General features: G+C 42.9%; 3 protein-coding genes across 5 annotated transcripts in view; all 3 read right to left on the bottom strand.

The window, feature by feature from the left end:
• Positions 1-23,398, bottom strand: part of rhoca (ras homolog family member Ca) — a 33,398-nt gene extending 10,000 nt beyond the window's left edge. The window contains exons 1-2 of one of the 3 annotated variants that reach the window (XM_062997422.1): positions 1,404-1,689; positions 494-847 (exon numbers count right to left, since the gene is read on the bottom strand). The gene's annotated coding sequence lies outside the window, so the exon portion shown is untranslated. Of the gene's footprint in view, positions 1-493; positions 848-1,403; positions 2,731-23,304 lie in introns of those variants that run through there. The other 2 variants (XR_010013137.1, XM_062997421.1) reach the window with 2 other exon arrangements.
• LOC134316891 (uncharacterized) lies at positions 8,696-10,662 on the bottom strand. The gene is made up of 2 exons (XM_062997420.1): positions 9,336-10,662; positions 8,696-8,779 (listed from the first exon to the last, which is right to left on the bottom strand). Exon 1 carries the CDS (start codon positions 10,635-10,637, stop codon positions 9,675-9,677), a length of 963 nt encoding a protein of 320 aa, XP_062853490.1. The 5' UTR covers positions 10,638-10,662; the 3' UTR covers positions 8,696-8,779; positions 9,336-9,674.
• On the bottom strand, positions 14,369-17,551 carry LOC134316722 (paraneoplastic antigen Ma3 homolog). Its single transcript, XM_062997151.1, has 2 exons — positions 17,268-17,551; positions 14,369-16,711 (listed from the first exon to the last, which is right to left on the bottom strand). Exon 2 carries the CDS (start codon positions 15,935-15,937, stop codon positions 14,369-14,371), a length of 1,569 nt encoding a protein of 522 aa, XP_062853221.1. The 5' UTR covers positions 15,938-16,711; positions 17,268-17,551.
• Positions 23,399-24,683: the final 1,285 nt, after the last annotated feature.

Below are 24,683 nucleotides of genomic sequence, written 5' to 3'. Positions count from 1 at the left end.
GGGCTTTAATACAGGGTCAAGAGTTTAACATCCTTTGCATTGTAATGGACAACAGCCGTGAAGTTCACATAAGGCATTCTTAGGAGTCTCCTACATTTCTGGACTGATGTGTAAAGCTGCAGATGAAGGGCCAGGATAGACTAAACCAAATATAAAACAGCTTATATTAAGCCATGCATTATACATGCAGATGCTTTTAAGTACCAATGCTGATTCTATTGTAACACTTCTAACTTAACACCATATATATATATACGGTTACTATTTTACCTAAGTCATCAAAGCTAAGTTCGACTATAAGGAGAGAATTGGCAACGACCAGAATTTAGAAAGAAACCGAAGTAACATTTATTGTAACACACAATAGGAAATGTAAAACCCTTAGTCAGTCACAAAACGTATGATCAACCAGTTATCCAATGTACAATAACATATAATAAAATTCAGTCCCAAAGTTCAATGTTTGTTTTGAACCCAAAGTTCAACGTTTTACCTTTATGTTCAAACTCAAAGTTCAAAGTGCAATAAGTGTCTTTCAAATCCACAAAGGATGGGAAGGAAAGTAGAAAAAAATATGGATCCTCGTACGTACTCTGTATAGATCAATAAATAAAGAAAAATGAAAAAACAAGAAGGCCTTTTGAATCACTACCCAGGTAGTATGTGAGTGATGTGTATCTTAATCCTTATCTGTAATCCAAGGGAATGTAAACAGGATGCGTCCAGGTCACAAGCTTGCAGGTTGTCACACACACGCCAGTCACAGCCCTTAGGAAGGTCACAGGCTCGCCGTATCTCTCTCTCTCTCTCTCAATAGTGGCAGAAGATGCACAACAAAAAAACCAATCTGCACATGGCAGTGTAAGGTATCTCATTAGTGCCATACAAGATTGTTTCACTTCACAACTTAAGTATTAACACTTAGACTCGAATATCATTTCTCTATCTAATGTAAATCAAGCACTTAAACAACTGTGCAATACAGCACCAGTCTAGTTGGATGACAATGTGTCATTTATAACTCTAGTTAACACACATAAGACATATACATTCACAGTTAAACAATTACCATATCAACAGTAAGCCATTAGCAACTTACTATGTGTATACCACATCATATTACATTCAAACGTCATTATAATGGCTTTAAGCCTGAAAATATTAGCCCTATAGAGTAACCTCGTAGCTTAAACATTGTCTGCACGTACTCATGTCACGGCATGTATACGAAAAAAACGCCGTTCTCAACTAATACGGCGGTTTTAAAACAATAACATTCAGTTTAATATATCTCCGACTGGTTTTTTTTTATCCTACATATAACACACATAACATAAAATACTAAATTAGAACATCAAAATAGTTCGTTTTACCTCAAGAGAAAAAACTAAACAGACACTCACCGGAGATCAAATGGTTAAAACATTTGAGTGGTAATTCAACGAAAACTTCTTCTTAAATAAATAAAACAAAGGATTAATTCGAAAATAAATAGTTAAATGTCAAAATGTTGTTAAATCTTTAGCTTTTTATCCCTCGTGGAAACTTCATCAACTACTGCAAAGAAGAAAGATGCAGCCATGAAGTTTTCTTCTAAGTTGCTCTGCCTTCATCTACATGCGGCACAGCGCCCTCTAAGGGACAGGGGCAAACTGGTATTTACACCCAATTACCCAGTGCAATTTATGTGGGTTACATCCTCCCCACCTGAATGTGCATGCGCCTCTGCATGTACTCCTAAATCAAACCTTAGCTAAGTGACCTACATCCAAGGGAGTGGATGTAATCACAGGAGTTAAGTCTAAAGCTTTAGTAAAAGCTTGGTCGAGTCCCCTAAATAAAGATTGCATAACTAAGGTCAAGGGATTTCCTAACGTCTGGTACGTCAGTCGGTTAGGTTCTACCCTCTGTCTAACTGATCGTCTCATTCCTGTGTCTTCCATGTCTTCTCTCTCTTGGACATCATTCACTCTGGAATCTTCAAACTCACGTCCGGATGACTCATCAGGGTTTCCGTTTCCCACAGATTCCTGCTCAACTCTTTCTTCCATTTCAGGCACTGTTTCTGACCCATTCTCCTCTTCTACAAGGCTTGTCTTTTCCTTCTCCCCTTCTACATCAGCAATCAATTCTCCTACATCAACAGACGATTCACTCTCTTTCAGCTCATCTTCACTGGAGTCAGTAGATTCATCCGCACTAGGACCTCGTTGCGGACACGCAGCAGGCTGGAACACCTCGGCTTCAGGTCGGAGGCCTGATGGTGCGGGATTCACTGAGGAGGTTGTTTTAGTCTGAGGGATTTCGTGCACGATAGTGATTGACGGATAAGTAATATCAGGGACAACATAGTCAATTACCTGTTCTTCCTCACTCTCACAGAGATCTCTCAACAGCTCTCCTTCCTCATATGCTGGACTTTGAGTAGGTTGGGCTGCTGTTTTCTTTGGCTTGTGCTGAGTCACTTCCACTTCGATGGATGGCGCCAGGAAACCACAAGGCAAGAGCAAGTCACGATGCAGCGTCCTCTCGGGACCATCAGAGTTGGCTGGGGCAACGACATAGACAGGAGAATCATTGATGCGCTTCAACACTTTATAAACGGTTTGGCTCCAACGATCCGCTATCTTGTGTTTTCCCCTCAATCCAACGTTCCTGACCAGGACACGGTCTCCTTCCTCCAGGACAGTTTCTCTTACTCTCATGTCATATCTTTCCTTGTTTTTCAGAGCAATTTTCTCACTGTGTTCAATTGCAATTTTGTAGCTCTCTTGCAGGTTTTCCTTGAGACGTTTTACATACTCTGTATGAGTGACACTGTTCTGACCAGCTGGGTTAAGGCCAAATGCAACGTCAATAGGTAAGCTTGGCTGTCTCCCAAACATTAGCTGATAAGGAGAAAAGCCTGTTGTGTCATTTTTGGTGCAATTGTACGCGTGTACTAAAGGTTGAACATAGTCACGCCACTTGACTTTATTTTCCTCTTCGAGGGTACCCAGCATCTCCAAAAGTGTACGGTTAAACCGTTCCACTGGATTACCACGTGGATGGTAGGGAGTAGTTCTTGTCTTTTTAATCCCAAGGAGGAGACAGAGGTTTTTGATTACTGTAGATTCAAAGTCGCGACCTTGGTCGCTATGCAGGCGTTCGGGCAGGCCATAATGGACAAAAAAATGGTTCCACAAAGCTTTGGCCACTGTCTTGGCCTTTTGATCAGTAGTTGGTACGGCAACAGCGTACTTAGTAAAATGGTCAGTGATGACGAGGATGTTCTTCGTTCCACGGCCATCAGGCTCCAAGGACAAGTAGTCCATGCAGACTAGTTCGAGTGGTCTGCTAGTCCGGATGTTCACCAGACGGGCTGTCTTCCCAGCTTTTGCTTTGCGACGAACGCATCTCCCACAGGTCTTCACCTTTATATCCACATCCATGGCCATCCTCGGCCAATAGAAACGCATGCGGACGAGGTCGACAGTTCTTTCAAATCCCATGTGTCCAACTAGGTCATGGAGACTTCCAAGAGCAATTTCGCGATACTTCTTGGGAAGGACCAATTGGAAGAGTAGTTCACCCCTGCTCACTCTCTTACGATAAAGAACGGCATTGTCAAGGACAAGTTGATCCTGGACTCGTAACATCAGTTGAACCTCTCTGTCCTCCTTCTGCCTTACTCGGTATGAAAGCCGCTTTCCCGCACCGACGATGTCAATGACCCTGCTGATCACTGGGTCAGCTCTTTGTTCAGCAGCCCATTCCGGCTGTGACATCCTGGGAAGTGTGCTGGACCCTGGAAGCAAATCAGTGTGGGTGAACTCAGGCGGGATAGCGTTTACATTCATGGCAAGGGACTCAACGATTACAGGTAAGTGGTTAATTTCTTCCTCTGTATCGCAGGGCCTTTCTAGGTTATGTCTCTGGCAAACGGCTTTGACTGCTTCTTGAGGGAAGGTAGCGTCACTCTCCTCCCTCATGAACTTCGTCAGGAACTGCTGCACTCGGTTGTCTTCAGCCTCAGCACTGGAATCTGCCTGTTCGCAGTCGTGGGGCCGCCTGGACAGACCGTCGGCATCCTGATTCCTCTTGCCGGCCCGGTACTGGATGTTGAAGTTGAAGTTGGACAGGGCGGCAAGCCACCGATGTCCGGCAGCGTCAAGTTTGGCAGATGACAGTACGTATGTCAAGGGATTGTTGTCGGTGACAACGGTGAACTCTACACCATAGAGGTAGTCTGACAGCTTGTCGGTTATAGCCCACTTAAGAGCAAGGAACTCAAGCTTGTGAGTGGGGTATCTTCGCTCGCATTTCGACAGTCCTCTACTGGCGTAAGCTATGACTTTCATCTGTCCATCTTGTTGTTGATAAAGAGCTGCCCCAAGACCATGAAGGCTCGCATCAGTATGTAATATGTAGGGTAACCTTGAATTGGCAAAGCCAAGGATTGGGGCAGTGGTCAGCTTCTCAATGAGGCTTCTAAAAGCTTCCTCACACTTAGACGTCCACTTTTCGGCAAAAGGCGACTTGAGGTCAACACTCGAGAAGGACTTCATTTTGTTATTCTTCTTTGCAGGGATATAGCCGACAGTCAAGTCGTTGAGGGGCCTTGCTATTTTCGAGAAGTCTTTGATAAACCTTCTGTAATAGCCAATGAACCCAAGAAAAGACTTGAGCTCCCTGATATTGTTTGGTCTGGGCCAAGTGGTGAGTGCTGAAATCTTGTCAGGGTCAGTTTCAACTCCATTCTCCGAGACGACATGTCCCAAGTATTTCACTGACCTTCTAAAAAAACTACATTTCTCAGGTGACAACTTGAGCCCAAATTCTCTTAGACGGTGCAAAACTCTCATAAGCCGCTCTTCGTGTTGTTCAAGGGTTTCCGAGAAAACGATGAGGTCGTCTAGGAAAACAAGAACTTCCTTCAAGTTTAGGGAGCTCATGCATTTCTCCATGACTCTCTGGAAGGTGCTCGGAGCATTGGTTACTCCCTGCGGCATCCTATTGAATTCCCAAAATCCCATGGGTGTGACGAAAGCGGTTTTGGGTTTATCATCCTCTTCCATTTCCACCTGGTAGAAGCCTGACTTCAAATCCATTACAGAGAACCATTTGGACCCCGTTAGAGCTGCAAAGGCTTCTTCGATGTTCGGCAAGGCGTAAGCATCTTTGATTGTCTGCAAATTCAATTTCCTGTAGTCAACGCATATTCGAATTTTGCCACTCTTCTTCTTTACGATGACGACTGGTGATGCGAACGGACTTTCAGACTCTCTTATGATGTTGGCATCGTACAGCTCCTTCAGGTGGAGACGGACGGCTTCATAATCAGACGGGTGGATAGGCCTCACCCTCTGCTTGAAAGGTGTTGGATCCGAAAGACGGATTTTGTGCTTGACTGCTGTTGTGTGTCCGTAGTCAAGGTCATCTCTTGCAAAAACTTCAGGAATGGAATTCAGTTTTTCCTTGATCCTTTCTTTCCACTCTTCAGAGAGAGATGAATCGCTGAGGTCGAAGGCAATGGGGCCCTCAGCAGTCACAGAGTGTTCAGGAATAGGGCACCCGGTTGGGCCTTCACCCTTCAGGGAGGCAAGTGGAGAAACTGACAGCGGAACTGTGAGGTCTGCCAAAGTGCAGTGTGCTGGCACTGTGACATCATGTGTGGTTTCGTTCTTCAGCAAGACGGGAACTCTGAAAGATGTCTTCCCGGGGCTTGACATGACGTAAGAGCAAAACGTCAGCCCCTTTGGTAGTGAACGAGAGGGGAAGTCAACAAACAGGGGGACCTCAGGAAAACTACTGACGTTTCTTGTGTAGCCGTCTAGCACCATTCTTTGACCTGGTGGGATGACTACAGCTTTCTTGTGCAGGAGTTTGACAACACCCACTCCGTCATTGTGTGCGGTCCTACCCCCGTACAGACTGCGAAGGTGCTTGACGAGAACAGCATATGCACAGGTCCCTTGAACAGGTGCACTGGCACTTTCATTGAAGCCTTCGTACAAAAGGTCCAGAGCATTAGTGCCAACGAGGGCGGAGATGGCACTGTAATCAGGGACAATGAGGGCCAAAGTGGTTACGGTCTTGGGCCTACCAACAAAAGCTTCAGGGAATGTTATGTCAACTTCAATGTAGCCTGTATAAGGCACACGCTGACCTGCTGCTCCCTCTACGTCGATTATGTTGTCTAAGGGACAAACTGGATAGGAAGGCAAGTAGGTATCACGAAATGACTGGGAGATCGTGGTCACCTGTGATCCTGAATCAATTAGGCACTCATGCTGGATTCCTCCGATGGTAACACTAACGACGGACCTTGAGCCGACTAATCCAGTCATGAGCTCCTCTCTTGTGGGTGTAAGGGAGCAACATTTGGCTTTTTTCTCTTCCTTGGGACTAGTGTCTCTTGCAATGGCTTCAGGATGCCCCTCTCCAGAAGCCATGCTCAGTTTAAATGAAAACCATACTTAGCCGCCCATTCGTCCTGCTTCACCTTCAGTTCTTTGTACTTGAGGTCGACAGCAGCTTTGTTCAAGGGGTTTCCACAAGCTTTGGCTATGTGGCCATCACCTCCGCAACGAAAACAAAACCAGGCCTTGGGCTGAGGTCTGGGTGCAACCGGAGAAGTTGCTCTGTGGACTTGAGCCTCTGCTCGGATTGTGGGTCGATTCAGGGCAGACTGAGGGACTACAGGTCTTTGTTTCTTTTCTGTTCTATGTTTCTTTGAGTCAAGCTGCATTTGCAGAGCAGCGACTTGTTTCCTGAGATTCTCGGTCTCCAGTATGTATGCTTGTAGTGTATTGGCATTGTATTCAGAGACGCAGGCGGTGTTCACCACACTTTGAGTGTTCATTGAGGTTTTGGTTTTGGATGACCCCAAATGGCGGTTCATGCGCTCAAGCTTGGCTGTTCTCTTGTCTTCCCCAGTTCTTAATTGCAGCAGGAAGTCAGCGTAATCGAGGGACTTTCCACTTTTCAGCTCTAGCTTCAGGACAAGGTCATGGTCCCAGCAGCCACGCTTGAACTGCTTCATCAGGTGGCGGTTGACAGCGGATGCCTTGGCTCCGCCTCTTTTCACAGCAGCGCCCAGCAGAGTTTGCAACCTCTGCAGGTAGCTGGAAGCCTTTTCTCCAGGGTCTTGGTTCGTATTGAGAAACTTGGCAAAAATCTCTTCGCCATCTTCAACGATGCCATAAGCAGACTCCAAAAGCCTAGTGTAGTCTCTAGGGTGGGCAGACGAACCTAGCTGCCTCACAACATCTGACGCTGGGGGAAGCAAGCTTTCCAGAATTTTCCTCCTCTGCACCTCGATGGGAGTTTGGTCATGGGACATCAGTTCCACATGGAGCAGCCATGTTTCAAAGTCAGCTTCGCCTGGTGGCTTTGGCACGCTGCCTGAGAAGGAGCGCAACCACTTGGACTGATTCTGAGGTTGGGGGGCATTGTTCTTTATCACATGTTCAACGACGATGCGTCTCACCTCTGGCGGGTTCAACATATTTTCTTCCAGCTCCTCAGATGCAGGGGGCATGTCACTCTGCTTGGCCATAACACAGGGTTTTTTCTTAGTCTGCTTAGGTGTCTCTAAGTAGGGTTTCGTAGGTGTGGGGGTCTTTCTACATCTAGTTATGAGGGGAGTGGAGCTATGGACGGAGTCAGCGTCACTACCATCATCTAGGTCGCTGGTGTCGCTAGAGTCACTAGAGTCGCTAGAGTCATGAACTGTCAGCATGAGGGCTTCGACACTATTTATGTGCCATGTTACAGTGGGTTCGGTGATATTCTGTATGCTAGAAGGTAAGTGGGGCTCGATGGAAGCACTTGCAGCGTCAGATTCAAATTCAACAATGGCGGGACATTTACCATCTACTCTGCTTGGTAATCTCACTATTTGAGCTACTTTACCGTATTTCTCTAAAGTTTCAGTGATGTCTGCATCAGTATCAGTGTGATTAATACCAATTAGGGCGACGGAACGTTCCCGCTTAACACCATACCTCTGCTCAAAATCCATGTCTCAAGTTTTTTCTTTTTAACGTGACAAAAAAACAAAAAAAGGAAAGTGACTTCACGTAATGTTTAGAGAACGCTAGAAAATGTTGATCTAACGGTCGGGGTCGTGCTCAAAACTCTCCTGGCTGGCTCGCCACGAAAAAGAGATGTAACACTTCTAACTTAACACCATATATATATATACGGTTACTATTTTACCTAAGTCATCAAAGCTAAGTTCGACTATAAGGAGAGAATTGGCAACGACCAGAATTTAGAAAGAAACCGAAGTAACATTTATTGTAACACACAATAGGAAATGTAAAACCCTTAGTCAGTCACAAAACGTATGATCAACCAGTTATCCAATGTACAATAACATATAATAAAATTCAGTCCCAAAGTTCAATGTTTGTTTTGAACCCAAAGTTCAACGTTTTACCTTTATGTTCAAACTCAAAGTTCAAAGTGCAATAAGTGTCTTTCAAATCCACAAAGGATGGGAAGGAAAGTAGAAAAAAATATGGATCCTCGTACGTACTCTGTATAGATCAATAAATAAAGAAAAATGAAAAAACAAGAAGGCCTTTTGAATCACTACCCAGGTAGTATGTGAGTGATGTGTATCTTAATCCTTATCTGTAATCCAAGGGAATGTAAACAGGATGCGTCCAGGTCACAAGCTTGCAGGTTGTCACACACACGCCAGTCACAGCCCTTAGGAAGGTCACAGGCTCGCCGTATCTCTCTCTCTCTCTCTCAATAGTGGCAGAAGATGCACAACAAAAAAACCAATCTGCACATGGCAGTGTAAGGTATCTCATTAGTGCCATACAAGATTGTTTCACTTCACAACTTAAGTATTAACACTTAGACTCGAATATCATTTCTCTATCTAATGTAAATCAAGCACTTAAACAACTGTGCAATACAGCACCAGTCTAGTTGGATGACAATGTGTCATTTATAACTCTAGTTAACACACATAAGACATATACATTCACAGTTAAACAATTACCATATCAACAGTAAGCCATTAGCAACTTACTATGTGTATACCACATCATATTACATTCAAACGTCATTATAATGGCTTTAAGCCTGAAAATATTAGCCCTATAGAGTAACCTCGTAGCTTAAACATTGTCTGCACGTACTCATGTCACGGCATGTATACGAAAAAAACGCCGTTCTCAACTAATACGGCGGTTTTAAAACAATAACATTCAGTTTAATATATCTCCGACTGGTTTTTTTTTATCCTACATATAACACACATAACATAAAATACTAAATTAGAACATCAAAATAGTTCGTTTTACCTCAAGAGAAAAAACTAAACAGACACTCACCGGAGATCAAATGGTTAAAACATTTGAGTGGTAATTCAACGAAAACTTCTTCTTAAATAAATAAAACAAAGGATTAATTCGAAAATAAATAGTTAAATGTCAAAATGTTGTTAAATCTTTAGCTTTTTATCCCTCGTGGAAACTTCATCAACTACTGCAAAGAAGAAAGATGCAGCCATGAAGTTTTCTTCTAAGTTGCTCTGCCTTCATCTACATGCGGCACAGCGCCCTCTAAGGGACAGGGGCAAACTGGTATTTACACCCAATTACCCAGTGCAATTTATGTGGGTTACATCCTCCCCACCTGAATGTGCATGCGCCTCTGCATGTACTCCTAAATCAAACCGTAGCTAAGTGACCTACATCCAAGGGAGTGGATGTAATCACAGGAGTTAAGTCTAAAGCTTTAGTAAAAGCTTGGTCGAGTCCCCTAAATAAAGATTGCATAACTAAGGTCAAGGGATTTCCTAACGTCTGGTACGTCAGTCGGTTAGGTTCTACCCTCTGTCTAACTGATCGTCTCATTCCTGTGTCTTCCATGTCTTCTCTCTCTTGGACATCATTCACTCTGGAATCTTCAAACTCACGTCCGGATGACTCATCAGGGTTTCCGTTTCCCACAGATTCCTGCTCAACTCTTTCTTCCATTTCAGGCACTGTTTCTGACCCATTCTCCTCTTCTACAAGGCTTGTCTTTTCCTTCTCCCCTTCTACATCAGCAATCAATTCTCCTACATCAACAGACGATTCACTCTCTTTCAGCTCATCTTCACTGGAGTCAGTAGATTCATCCGCACTAGGACCTCGTTGCGGACACGCAGCAGGCTGGAACACCTCGGCTTCAGGTCGGAGGCCTGATGGTGCGGGATTCACTGAGGAGGTTGTTTTAGTCTGAGGGATTTCGTGCACGATAGTGATTGACGGATAAGTAATATCAGGGACAACATAGTCAATTACCTGTTCTTCCTCACTCTCACAGAGATCTCTCAACAGCTCTCCTTCCTCATATGCTGGACTTTGAGTAGGTTGGGCTGCTGTTTTCTTTGGCTTGTGCTGAGTCACTTCCACTTCGATGGATGGCGCCAGGAAACCACAAGGCAAGAGCAAGTCACGATGCAGCGTCCTCTCGGGACCATCAGAGTTGGCTGGGGCAACGACATAGACAGGAGAATCATTGATGCGCTTCAACACTTTATAAACGGTTTGGCTCCAACGATCCGCTATCTTGTGTTTTCCCCTCAATCCAACGTTCCTGACCAGGACACGGTCTCCTTCCTCCAGGACAGTTTCTCTTACTCTCATGTCATATCTTTCCTTGTTTTTCAGAGCAATTTTCTCACTGTGTTCAATTGCAATTTTGTAGCTCTCTTGCAGGTTTTCCTTGAGACGTTTTACATACTCTGTATGAGTGACACTGTTCTGACCAGCTGGGTTAAGGCCAAATGCAACGTCAATAGGTAAGCTTGGCTGTCTCCCAAACATTAGCTGATAAGGAGAAAAGCCTGTTGTGTCATTTTTGGTGCAATTGTACGCGTGTACTAAAGGTTGAACATAGTCACGCCACTTGACTTTATTTTCCTCTTCGAGGGTACCCAGCATCTCCAAAAGTGTACGGTTAAACCGTTCCACTGGATTACCACGTGGATGGTAGGGAGTAGTTCTTGTCTTTTTAATCCCAAGGAGGAGACAGAGGTTTTTGATTACTGTAGATTCAAAGTCGCGACCTTGGTCGCTATGCAGGCGTTCGGGCAGGCCATAATGGACAAAAAAATGGTTCCACAAAGCTTTGGCCACTGTCTTGGCCTTTTGATCAGTAGTTGGTACGGCAACAGCGTACTTAGTAAAATGGTCAGTGATGACGAGGATGTTCTTCGTTCCACGGCCATCAGGCTCCAAGGACAAGTAGTCCATGCAGACTAGTTCGAGTGGTCTGCTAGTCCGGATGTTCACCAGACGGGCTGTCTTCCCAGCTTTTGCTTTGCGACGAACGCATCTCCCACAGGTCTTCACCTTTATATCCACATCCATGGCCATCCTCGGCCAATAGAAACGCATGCGGACGAGGTCGACAGTTCTTTCAAATCCCATGTGTCCAACTAGGTCATGGAGACTTCCAAGAGCAATTTCGCGATACTTCTTGGGAAGGACCAATTGGAAGAGTAGTTCACCCCTGCTCACTCTCTTACGATAAAGAACGGCATTGTCAAGGACAAGTTGATCCTGGACTCGTAACATCAGTTGAACCTCTCTGTCCTCCTTCTGCCTTACTCGGTATGAAAGCCGCTTTCCCGCACCGACGATGTCAATGACCCTGCTGATCACTGGGTCGGCTCTTTGTTCAGCAGCCCATTCCGGCTGTGACATCCTGGGAAGTGTGCTGGACCCTGGAAGCAAATCAGTGTGGGTGAACTCAGGCGGGATAGCGTTTACATTCATGGCAAGGGACTCAACGATTACAGGTAAGTGGTTAATTTCTTCCTCTGTATCGCAGGGCCTTTCTAGGTTATGTCTCTGGCAAACGGCTTTGACTGCTTCTTGAGGGAAGGTAGCGTCACTCTCCTCCCTCATGAACTTCGTCAGGAACTGCTGCACTCGGTTGTCTTCAGCCTCAGCACTGGAATCTGCCTGTTCGCAGTCGTGGGGCCGCCTGGACAGACCGTCGGCATCCTGATTCCTCTTGCCGGCCCGGTACTGGATGTTGAAGTTGAAGTTGGACAGGGCGGCAAGCCACCGATGTCCGGCAGCGTCAAGTTTGGCAGATGACAGTACGTATGTCAAGGGATTGTTGTCGGTGACAACGGTGAACTCTACACCATAGAGGTAGTCTGACAGCTTGTCGGTTATAGCCCACTTAAGAGCAAGGAACTCAAGCTTGTGAGTGGGGTATCTTCGCTCGCATTTCGACAGTCCTCTACTGGCGTAAGCTATGACTTTCATCTGTCCATCTTGTTGTTGATAAAGAGCTGCCCCAAGACCATGAAGGCTCGCATCAGTATGTAATATGTAGGGTAACCTTGAATTGGCAAAGCCAAGGATTGGGGCAGTGGTCAGCTTCTCAATGAGGCTTCTAAAAGCTTCCTCACACTTAGACGTCCACTTTTCGGCAAAAGGCGACTTGAGGTCAACACTCGAGAAGGACTTCATTTTGTTATTCTTCTTTGCAGGGATATAGCCGACAGTCAAGTCGTTGAGGGGCCTTGCTATTTTCGAGAAGTCTTTGATAAACCTTCTGTAATAGCCAATGAACCCAAGAAAAGACTTGAGCTCCCTGATATTGTTTGGTCTGGGCCAAGTGGTGAGTGCTGAAATCTTGTCAGGGTCAGTTTCAACTCCATTCTCCGAGACGACATGTCCCAAGTATTTCACTGACCTTCTAAAAAAACTACATTTCTCAGGTGACAACTTGAGCCCAAATTCTCTTAGACGGTGCAAAACTCTCATAAGCCGCTCTTCGTGTTGTTCAAGGGTTTCCGAGAAAACGATGAGGTCGTCTAGGAAAACAAGAACTTCCTTCAAGTTTAGGGAGCTCATGCATTTCTCCATGACTCTCTGGAAGGTGCTCGGAGCATTGGTTACTCCCTGCGGCATCCTATTGAATTCCCAAAATCCCATGGGTGTGACGAAAGCGGTTTTGGGTTTATCATCCTCTTCCATTTCCACCTGGTAGAAGCCTGACTTCAAATCCATTACAGAGAACCATTTGGACCCCGTTAGAGCTGCAAAGGCTTCTTCGATGTTCGGCAAGGCGTAAGCATCTTTGATTGTCTGCAAATTCAATTTCCTGTAGTCAACGCATATTCGAATTTTGCCACTCTTCTTCTTTACGATGACGACTGGTGATGCGAACGGACTTTCAGACTCTCTTATGATGTTGGCATCGTACAGCTCCTTCAGGTGGAGACGGACGGCTTCATAATCAGACGGGTGGATAGGCCTCACCCTCTGCTTGAAAGGTGTTGGATCCGAAAGACGGATTTTGTGCTTGACTGCTGTTGTGTGTCCGTAGTCAAGGTCATCTCTTGCAAAAACTTCAGGAATGGAATTCAGTTTTTCCTTGATCCTTTCTTTCCACTCTTCAGAGAGAGATGAATCGCTGAGGTCGAAGGCAATGGGGCCCTCAGCAGTCACAGAGTGTTCAGGAATAGGGCACCCGGTTGGGCCTTCACCCTTCAGGGAGGCAAGTGGAGAAACTGACAGCGGAACTGTGAGGTCTGCCAAAGTGCAGTGTGCTGGCACTGTGACATCATGTGTGGTTTCGTTCTTCAGCAAGACGGGAACTCTGAAAGATGTCTTCCCGGGGCTTGACATGACGTAAGAGCAAAACGTCAGCCCCTTTGGTAGTGAACGAGAGGGGAAGTCAACAAACAGGGGGACCTCAGGAAAACTACTGACGTTTCTTGTGTAGCCGTCTAGCACCATTCTTTGACCTGGTGGGATGACTACAGCTTTCTTGTGCAGGAGTTTGACAACACCCACTCCGTCATTGTGTGCGGTCCTACCCCCGTACAGACTGCGAAGGTGCTTGACGAGAACAGCATATGCACAGGTCCCTTGAACAGGTGCACTGGCACTTTCATTGAAGCCTTCGTACAAAAGGTCCAGAGCATTAGTGCCAACGAGGGCGGAGATGGCACTGTAATCAGGGACAATGAGGGCCAAAGTGGTTACGGTCTTGGGCCTACCAACAAAAGCTTCAGGGAATGTTATGTCAACTTCAATGTAGCCTGTATAAGGCACACGCTGACCTGCTGCTCCCTCTACGTCGATTATGTTGTCTAAGGGACAAACTGGATAGGAAGGCAAGTAGGTATCACGAAATGACTGGGAGATCGTGGTCACCTGTGATCCTGAATCAATTAGGCACTCATGCTGGATTCCTCCGATGGTAACACTAACGACGGACCTTGAGCCGACTAATCCAGTCATGAGCTCCTCTCTTGTGGGTGTAAGGGAGCAACATTTGGCTTTTTTCTCTTCCTTGGGACTAGTGTCTCTTGCAATGGCTTCAGGATGCCCCTCTCCAGAAGCCATGCTCAGTTTAAATGAAAACCATACTTAGCCGCCCATTCGTCCTGCTTCACCTTCAGTTCTTTGTACTTGAGGTCGACAGCAGCTTTGTTCAAGGGGTTTCCACAAGCTTTGGCTATGTGGCCATCACCTCCGCAACGAAAACAAAACCAGGCCTTGGGCTGAGGTCTGGGTGCAACCGGAGAAGTTGCTCTGTGGACTTGAGCCTCTGCTCGGATTGTGGGTCGATTCAGGGCAGACTGAGGGACTACAGGTCTTTGTTTCTTTTCTGTTCTATGTTTCTTTGAGTCAAGCTGCATTTGCAGAGCAGCGACTTGTTTCCTGAGATTCTCGGTCTCCAGTATGTATGCTTGTAGTGTATTGGCATTGTATTCAGAGACGCAGGCGGTGTTCACCACACTTTGAGTGTTCATTGAGGTTTTGGTTTTGGATGACCCCAAATGGCGGTTCATGCGCTCAAGCTTGGCTGTTCTCTTGTCTTCCCCAGTTCTTAATTGCAGCAGGAAGTCAGCGTAATCGAGGGACTTTCCACTTTTCAGCTCTAGCTTCAGGACAAGGTCATGGTCCCAGCAGCCACGCTTGAACTGCTTCATCAGGTGGCGGTTGACAGCGGATGCCTTGGCTCCGCCTCTTTTCACAGCAGCGCCCAGCAGAGTTTGCAACCTCTGCAGGTAGCTGGAAGCCTTTTCTCCAGGGTCTTGGTTCGTATTGAGAAACTTGGCAAAAATCTCTTCGCCATCTTCAACGATGCCATAAGCAGACTCCAAAAGCCTAGTGTAGTCTCTAGGGTGGGCAGACGAACCTAGCTGCCTCACAACATCTGACGCTGGGGGAAGCAAGCTTTCCAGAATTTTCCTCCTCTGCACCTCGATGGGAGTTTGGTCATGGGACATCAGTTCCACATGGAGCAGCCATGTTTCAAAGTCAGCTTCGCCTGGTGGCTTTGGCACGCTGCCTGAGAAGGAGCGCAACCACTTGGACTGATTCTGAGGTTGGGGGGCATTGTTCTTTATCACATGTTCAACGACGATGCGTCTCACCTCTGGCGGGTTCAACATATTTTCTTCCAGCTCCTCAGATGCAGGGGGCATGTCACTCTGCTTGGCCATAACACAGGGTTTTTTCTTAGTCTGCTTAGGTGTCTCTAAGTAGGGTTTCGTAGGTGTGGGGGTCTTTCTACATCTAGTTATGAGGGGAGTGGAGCTATGGACGGAGTCAGCGTCACTACCATCATCTAGGTCGCTGGTGTCGCTAGAGTCACTAGAGTCGCTAGAGTCATGAACTGTCAGCATGAGGGCTTCGACACTATTTATGTGCCATGTTACAGTGGGTTCGGTGATATTCTGTATGCTAGAAGGTAAGTGGGGCTCGATGGAAGCACTTGCAGCGTCAGATTCAAATTCAACAATGGCGGGACATTTACCATCTACTCTGCTTGGTAATCTCACTATTTGAGCTACTTTACCGTATTTCTCTAAAGTTTCAGTGATGTCTGCATCAGTATCAGTGTGATTAATACCAATTAGGGCGACGGAACGTTCCCGCTTAACACCATACCTCTGCTCAAAATCCATGTCTCAAGTTTTTTCTTTTTAACGTGACAAAAAAACAAAAAAAGGAAAGTGACTTCACGTAATGTTTAGAGAACGCTAGAAAATGTTGATCTAACGGTCGGGGTCGTGCTCAAAACTCTCCTGGCTGGCTCGCCACGAAAAAGAGATGTAACACTTCTAACTTAACACCATATATATATATACGGTTACTATTTTACCTAAGTCATCAAAGCTAAGTTCGACTATAAGGAGAGAATTGGCAACGACCAGAATTTAGAAAGAAACCGAAGTAACATTTATTGTAACACACAATAGGAAATGTAAAACCCTTAGTCAGTCACAAAACGTATGATCAACCAGTTATCCAATGTACAATAACATATAATAAAATTCAGTCCCAAAGTTCAATGTTTGTTTTGAACCCAAAGTTCAACGTTTTACCTTTATGTTCAAACTCAAAGTTCAAAGTGCAATAAGTGTCTTTCAAATCCACAAAGGATGGGAAGGAAAGTAGAAAAAAATATGGATCCTCGTACGTACTCTGTATAGATCAATAAATAAAGAAAAATGAAAAAACAAGAAGGCCTTTTGAATCACTACCCAGGTAGTATGTGAGTGATGTGTATCTTAATCCTTATCTGTAATCCAAGGGAATGTAAACAGGATGCGTCCAGGTCACAAGCTTGCAGGTTGTCACACACACGCCAGTCACAGCCCTTAGGAAGGTCACAGGCTCGCCGTATCTCTCTCTCTCTCTCTCAATAGTGGCAGAAGATGCACAACAAAAAAACCAATCTGCACATGGCAGTGTAAGGTATCTCATTAGTGCCATACAAGATTGTTTCACTTCACAACTTAAGTATTAACACTTAGACTCGAATATCATTTCTCTATCTAATGTAAATCAAGCACTTAAACAACTGTGCAATACAGCACCAGTCTAGTTGGATGACAATGTGTCATTTATAACTCTAGTTAACACACATAAGACATATACATTCACAGTTAAACAATTACCATATCAACAGTAAGCCATTAGCAACTTACTATGTGTATACCACATCATATTACATTCAAACGTCATTATAATGGCTTTAAGCCTGAAAATATTAGCCCTATAGAGTAACCTCGTAGCTTAAACATTGTCTGCACGTACTCATGTCACGGCATGTATACGAAAAAAACGCCGTTCTCAACTAATACGGCGGTTTTAAAACAATAACATTCAGTTTAATATATCTCCGACTGGTTTTTTTTTATCCTACATATAACACACATAACATAAAATACTAAATTAGAACATCAAAATAGTTCGTTTTACCTCAAGAGAAAAAACTAAACAGACACTCACCGGAGATCAAATGGTTAAAACATTTGAGTGGTAATTCAACGAAAACTTCTTCTTAAATAAATAAAACAAAGGATTAATTCGAAAATAAATAGTTAAATGTCAAAATGTTGTTAAATCTTTAGCTTTTTATCCCTCGTGGAAACTTCATCAACTACTGCAAAGAAGAAAGATGCAGCCATGAAGTTTTCTTCTAAGTTGCTCTGCCTTCATCTACATGCGGCACAGCGCCCTCTAAGGGACAGGGGCAAACTGGTATTTACACCCAATTACCCAGTGCAATTTATGTGGGTTACACTATGATGACTTTAATTTGAATCAAATCGGAGCTACAGATCTTTCACACACACAAGCGGAGCATTTTTGAAGTAGTGTTGAATTTTGTCTCATCCTCACCCACCTTCAGTGCACATGCGTCAGTTTTGTTTGCAATTACAGACAATCCGAACATTAACATTTGCAATATTTAAAACATAAATGACAAGAAGGGCGGCACAGTGGCTAAGTGGGTAGCACTGTTGCCTCAGAGCAAGAAGGTCCTGGGTTCGATCCCCCAGGCGGGGCGGTCCAGATTTTTTCTGTGTGGAGTTTGCATGTTCTCCTCGTGTCTGCAAGGGTTTCCTCCCACAGTCCAAAAACATGCGGTCAGGTTAATTGGAGACAGTGAATTGCCCTATAGGTGAATGGGTGTGTGTGTATGTGTGTGGGTGTCTGCCCTGCGATGGGACCCCGTCCAGGGTGTTACTGTGTGCCTTGCGCCCATTGAAAAGCTGGGATAGCAACCCCGTGACCCTGACTGAATAAGCTGTTAAAAAAGTGAGTGACTGAGTAAATGACAAGACTATTACACCTTAGAATCAAAAGAGGAAGCTGTTTTCAAGGTTAACCACCGCTTAATCCTAGTCAGGGTCTGGATGGGTCTGGTTATCTTGGAATCACTGGGCGCAATGCACTCAGAAGTTGTGGGCTAGTGTAGTTTGACGGTTTGACACACGAGCACCCTGTGTGTATACTCCCCCCCCCCACAAAAATGATTGGGATATTTTTGCATGATTCTCCACTATAAAGATAGCACTCTTTTTATGATTAACTACACTAACATTGTCAGGATGAGCTTTAAGATAAGCAAGTTAAGATAAGCAAGTTTAAACAGCCCTTGTAATTAACTGTTCATTACTCCTGTTCTGAATGCTGCATTAGTTTTGCTCATTGGTTTTTTGTTCATCTTGCTGCTTGTCTTTTTTACAGCCTGCCTGCCTGCAAGCATTTTTAAGACTGACTGATCTCTTTTTAGACATCAATGTACATGTGTGGGAGGAGAATATGTATTCGTTATAATAAGCACAGGAAGCAGTGTTCTGTGGATATACAGCTAGCTTTTAATTTACTGGAACCTTGGATAAACATGGACAAAAAAAATCTGTGGGTAGTTAGCTAATTAACTAAATTAAATAAATACATCTTTAACAGTCACTTGGTTTGTAAATCATTTTTGTGTAGAAAAGCATTTTTGGTTAAGACCATAGCTAGTACTGGAGTTTACATCATTTTATACTCAACAATGGATTTAAATAGCAGCCAGTCATGTCAAATATATATTAATAACCTTGCTCCTATGTAGATAAAATAAGCGCATAGCTAGCAAGCAGGCTGTTTTAAATGGAGACTTTTAACCTACAAATCTTTCTGTATCTTTTCTGTATAAACCAAGTAAAAATGTATTAATGGTTTAGGGGATTTTAAAGGTCTTGCAGGTCGTGGAAGATATTAGCTCCCGTAACATAGAACACATTACATATTAAAAAGCTAAGAATAAATCAATAAAAAAGAAGCCTACTGCTACTGACATTTTATTTGTGTAATAAATCAGTGATTCTGGGAAAGAAAACCCACCATGACCTAGACCAGGAAAAGCGGTGGTAAGACACAACATGTAAATGAAAGAAAAATTATTTAATATTTAACATTATTTAATTTTAATAAACACTGTAATTGGATTGTCCTAGGTCTTCTCTTAATTTTTACTTTAAAAGATATTTTGTTAAAGATGTGCAGTAATAATGCAACCTTTTTACACATCTTTATATTGGCTTGTATTTGTTTACATTCAGTTTTTAAAATGACTGAGGAGCTTAACAAGCTGTTTGAACAAGAGTTCAAAACTTAAAGTTATTTGAAATCACCACATACCTGTTTTAAAGTGCTTCGACAAACGTTTACACCCAAGAGCATGTAATACAGCAAACACCATACAAAAGAATGCTGATAATCCTCTGTCCAGCAGATACTGTAACTGGAATACATCTAGCACTGTCCTCACATGTCAGACTTTTGTTTGAGTCATTTGAAATATTTCCTATCAGTTTGGGAATGACAAGAAAAACCCTTAAGGGTTTCAGACTGAGCCGGTTATACTGGTATAAAAAGAGATTTTATAATCTTCAAATAATCTACTAGTCAGGCAACTAGTCAATTAAGGTTTTTATTATTGTCTAAGGCCTGGCTCACAATCAACCTTTTAGTATCGCAGGGCAAGACTTTGACGAAGAATCTGTCAGGTGACTTGACTGAAGTGGTGGTAAAAAAACTTTACTTGACTTTGAATTAAATTTATGCCTCCTCAAGTTAAATGACAAGTTACAATAACATTTAAAATAGTAAATACTACATAATATGTCCAGTTTGGATTTGTAAAATCTGGAAAAAAATGCATGGAATCCCATCCTGCCTTTGGTAAACAGGGTGATGGTAATGTAACAATTTTCTTGGCATTGTTTAAATGCCACAGCCCATCTAATGATGATTAGACACGTTCCTGACCATGCGGATCCTTTGCGGTCATTATTTACCTATTGTATCATTGCTATTTAATGGCAAATCCTTTGTTGAGAAGAACCCCCACTGAATGATGCTGTCACCTTCACTGTAGGGATGGTAACAGCCAATGATGTACAGTTCCTGTTTCTCGACAGACATAGTGCTTGCTCTTATGATCATAGAGTTCAATTTTAGTCTCATCACACACCTGAGACAAATAAACAAAACCCTAAGCTGCAAACTGTGTACATACCACAAGAACCAATATTTCTAGTCTTGTTAAAGCTGACCCACTACCTACGTGTTTATCCTTTCGTTATAAGGCACAATTACTATCAATCAAAATTTCCTGCCAGTGGATTGTCACTGCAATGTCACTGCAATGTGACACAATACAAAAAAAGACAAGTTGACAGACAAGAACTGCAGGGTTTTCAGCGAACCATGTAACAGCCTAAGGCACAGCTTGTGTGCGAACAAATTCTATTAGTAAACCACTGTGGGTGTTATTTGTCGAGCTAGACTCATGCTAAGACAAACTTCTGCCCAGTTTGCATTTTGTAAGGCATGCCTTACTAATTGACAGGTAAAACATTTAACTCTTCTGTCACTTTGAAACAGGGAAGCCTTTTTGCATCAGTATGGGGACAGACTGCATTTTGCTTTGTGTCAGGCTAAAGATTTAAAAGAATTATCAAATCACAGATTCTTCTTTTTAATGTATTTTTACAAATGTTCCAACTTTTTGGAAATTATTTGTTCATGGCAAAATTTGTAATTTTGCAGATTTAGAACATTTATCTTTTTGGCAGCACCCTAATGACACTCAAATGAGAGTTCTAAAGCAATAAAAGCTGATTTAAAAAAAACAGTGAAAACCTGAGTACCTGGCTTCAGTCTTTAATGAACTTTTGTATTTTATTTTGTAAGTTTTTTGTTCTTAATTACCCCTGGGTGATCTCTTTTTCTCCCATGCATTAAAACACAGATGGACTGAATATTGTAAAATGTCCCTATGTATGAGTAATAAATGTGTAAGTGTGTATTGCTATACAAAAGACTGATGTCCTGTTCAGGTTGTACTCTTGCTTTGTACATTAATGTCTACAGACTGCTTCCACCTCCCCTGTGGCCACTGTCTGGTATAAGCATTGCATGTTGTCTCTGTTTTTGTGGGTTTTCACCTGGTACTCCAGTGTCCTCCCACCCCTTAAAATCATACAGAAAGTGAAATGGGTATTCCAATTCACTGGGTTTCAATGAACAGTGAGTTTTCTGGGCTTTCCTGACTAGGATCATGTGATTAGTGAAATGAATGAATAAATTGATTACAGTGGTACCTTGCAACTCAACGTCCCCTAAACTCAACATCTTTGAAACTCAACGCCCTTCGTCAAGAAATTTGTACCATTAAACTTGAAGTTTACTTTAAACTCAATGTGTTCAGCTTTTTTTTCAAATTCACTCTGAACGCTCCACATGTATCTGTGTATAGCTGGATTTTTCTCCTGTTTCACTTTTAAACTTGTGTTACAGCTTAGGATGCTGAGAAATTGTGAGAATACGCTTTTCCGAGGAAGTCTAAAACGCTTAACGTTTGCTCATAAGTTCTCTCCACTAATGAAATTCCTCGCTCGTTTTGGTACAATAAGTCACGTTAAGCTTTGTGCACCGCCACACTCCATAGGAAATAATGGCACAGCCAGCGCAAAAGTTTGTTTGTTTATTAGGATTTTTACGTCATGTTTTACACTTTGGTTACATTTATGACAGGAACGGTAGTTACTCGTTACACAAGGTTCATCAGTTCACAAGGTTATATCAAACACAGTCATGGACAATTTAGTGTCTCCAATTCACCTCACTTGCATGTCTTTGGACTGTGGGAGGAAACCCACGCAGACACAGGGAGAACATGCCACCCCACCTGGGGATCGAACCCAGGACCTTCTTGCTGCGAGGCGACAGTGCTACCCACTTAGCCACCGTGCCTCCCCAGCCAGCGCAAAAGCGGTTTTGTCACTTCTCATGTGAATTACCAAACTCGATAAGGAATACAGTATGTATTGCATTTCAGTGTTTTTTTTTTTTTATATTATACTTGTGTTATTTTCAGTGTATCAAAAACAACCCCATTATTTTAGATTAGCCTAAAATATATGCAGTTCCACTGAACCACGTAACACATTAACAGGTTTCCCATATATCCTTATGGAAAAAAATACCTTGAAACTCAACGCCACTTCCAGAACCAATTGACGTCGAGTTTCGAGGTACCACTGTATATATAATTTGAAGGGTTATGTGGATGTAAATCGAAAGACAGTACTAATGGCATTCAATGGAAATGACTGTGTTTTACTGTTTCACTTTCTGTTAGACCTGACATAAAGCTTTTGGTATACACTACTGGTATTCCTCCTGGCTCAATAGGCACGCTGAATGTTTCACTGTACCCGTGGCATATTACTACAATCAGTATTTTATGCCAGGGCATATTCGTGACAGTTTAATGTGTTTATTGTTAATCTTATCAGGCTACACCTATGTTATAAATGTGTTCGTAATTATTTGTAGGGCTCGACTAGAAAATGTTTCAGGCAGTCTGACAAACAACGCCCAGTGACTGGGCCAGGCAGGACCAGGCTTTTAATAAACAAATGATCTAACTGGACTTAGAGGTGGAAGGACATAGTCCTACTGGAAGCAAAACTTTCTATTTCTACGATTATACAAGGTGTATAATATTATTTTTATAATATTATTATACCACATGTTAGAATTAGCATATCGATCCTTGTTGACAACACGTGGCGGTGAACTCCTCAAGCGACCCAACTGCTGCATACATGGAGGTAAAGCTGTTTGTGAGCTGCCGTTGCCTCACCCAGCAGAATACGCAGACTGTCGGAATTAACAGGTGGTCTGTACAACCCATGCTAACAGAAAGCGCTCATGTCTGTCCTCTCAAAAATCATCATTCTTTTTGGTGTAAATAACCGTAACAGACACAGAGAACGAATTAACCAGCAGTCAGACCCTCACTATTTATTCAGTGACTAGTCAGGCGTTCAGACTGACAAACGACACTTTCAGTTAGCGAGCCACCACCTAGCTACTTTCACACACCACCGCCTTCAAGAAAACTTGAGTCAAACCGACATTCCCAAGCTCCTTAAACATTGTACAAGTATTTACCTAAACAAAACACAAAAAACGGTACCTTGTTTTAGTCTTTTTGTACGCTTTTAGTCCTCGGTGTGTCTTGGTTTCACTGCAGTAAAGCGCTGAGCGCGAGACTCTGCTGTATCACTAGAAACCAGGCTGACAATGCACAGCCCCGCCCACAGTATAAACGGAAAACACTTGGCAAACCCGGTGCCTAATCCCTATTGGCTGAGGAGCCGGTTCGACCGTTAAAAATGATCTTTCCCCGCCCACCTCCACAGCCGATAATAATGACATCATTCCTGTGAGAGGAAGAAATGACAGGAGCTGAAGAGGGCGGCGGAGTACACTGATCAGGTACCATATGGGCTTGTTAAGTCTGACGTCACACGTGACGTTCGGACCATTTCCGGGTCCAAACGCAAACAACTATGATATGATAAGATAAGATAAGATAAGATAAGGTTGAACCTCTGAACCTTTTTATATATATTGTAAAAGCAATATTGCACTAATTGTAATTTTCTATGTTTATTGTCATAAATATTTCCTGTTTGGTAAAATAATACTTATTTGAAGTGGAGACTTGGTATTTTAACTATTGATAATTTTTCCTGGTAATCAATGTATGCTGTTATTCATTAGTCCTCTTTGGTTAGCCCTTAAGAGGGCAGAATTGTATTGGCTCTATATACGGAAAATATATATAAAATATACGGAAAGAAAGAGGACGCGGAGTAATAGATTTTTTACCGTAGTTTTGTTTGTTATACGCCAATTGCGAACATATTGAGTTTTTATTTTGTTTTTATAAGAAACTTGGATTAATGGATAAGCCAATTGAAGAAGAAAGTTAAAATAAATAATGTTTGTGGAAAACTTATGGAACTCTGTGTCGCTGTCATTGGAAATTGGGTTTACAAACACGAGTCATAAACTTCTAGTCCTTCTCAATAGCGATCTGGACGAGAAAAGGTCTTTTATATATATATGACAGGAGCTGATATATATATATATATATATATATATATATATATATATATATATATATATAAAAGACCTTTTCTCGTCCAGATCGCTATTGAGAAGGACTAGAAGTTTATGACTCGTGTTTGTATATGTATATATATGTTCATGTCATTATTTAATTTCATGTCAACTCATCAAGAGGTAAGCGGTCATATTTTTAATTCATTACATGAAAACTGACATTTCTGACTCTTTGGTTTTACTTTTAATCAGTATAGCTTATAGCTTATAAAAATCAAAAATCCAGGATATCACATGTAAATTATATGAACATATTACATGTAAATTAAAAACAGCTTGAAACACGTGTAATGAATATACAATTTGACAGTTTACATTAAATTATGAACAAAAATATTACTTCATGATATCTAATTGCAAGAAAAGCGGTAGAAAGACAGTTGG

This window comes from Trichomycterus rosablanca, chromosome 6 (genome assembly GCF_030014385.1).
Source record: "Trichomycterus rosablanca isolate fTriRos1 chromosome 6, fTriRos1.hap1, whole genome shotgun sequence".
Classification (NCBI taxonomy): Eukaryota; Metazoa; Chordata; class Actinopteri; order Siluriformes; family Trichomycteridae; genus Trichomycterus; species Trichomycterus rosablanca.
The sequence above is the reverse complement of the archived record's forward strand: the minus strand, read 5'-3'. Positions and strand labels throughout refer to the sequence as shown.

Coding starts and splice junctions, on each gene's coding strand:
- LOC134316891 (XM_062997420.1), bottom strand. CDS start 10,637: ATGAGAGTAAGAGAAACTGTCCTGGAGGAAGGAGACCGTGTCCTGGTC.
- LOC134316722 (XM_062997151.1), bottom strand. CDS start 15,937: ATGGATTTTGAGCAGAGGTATGGTGTTAAGCGGGAACGTTCCGTCGCC.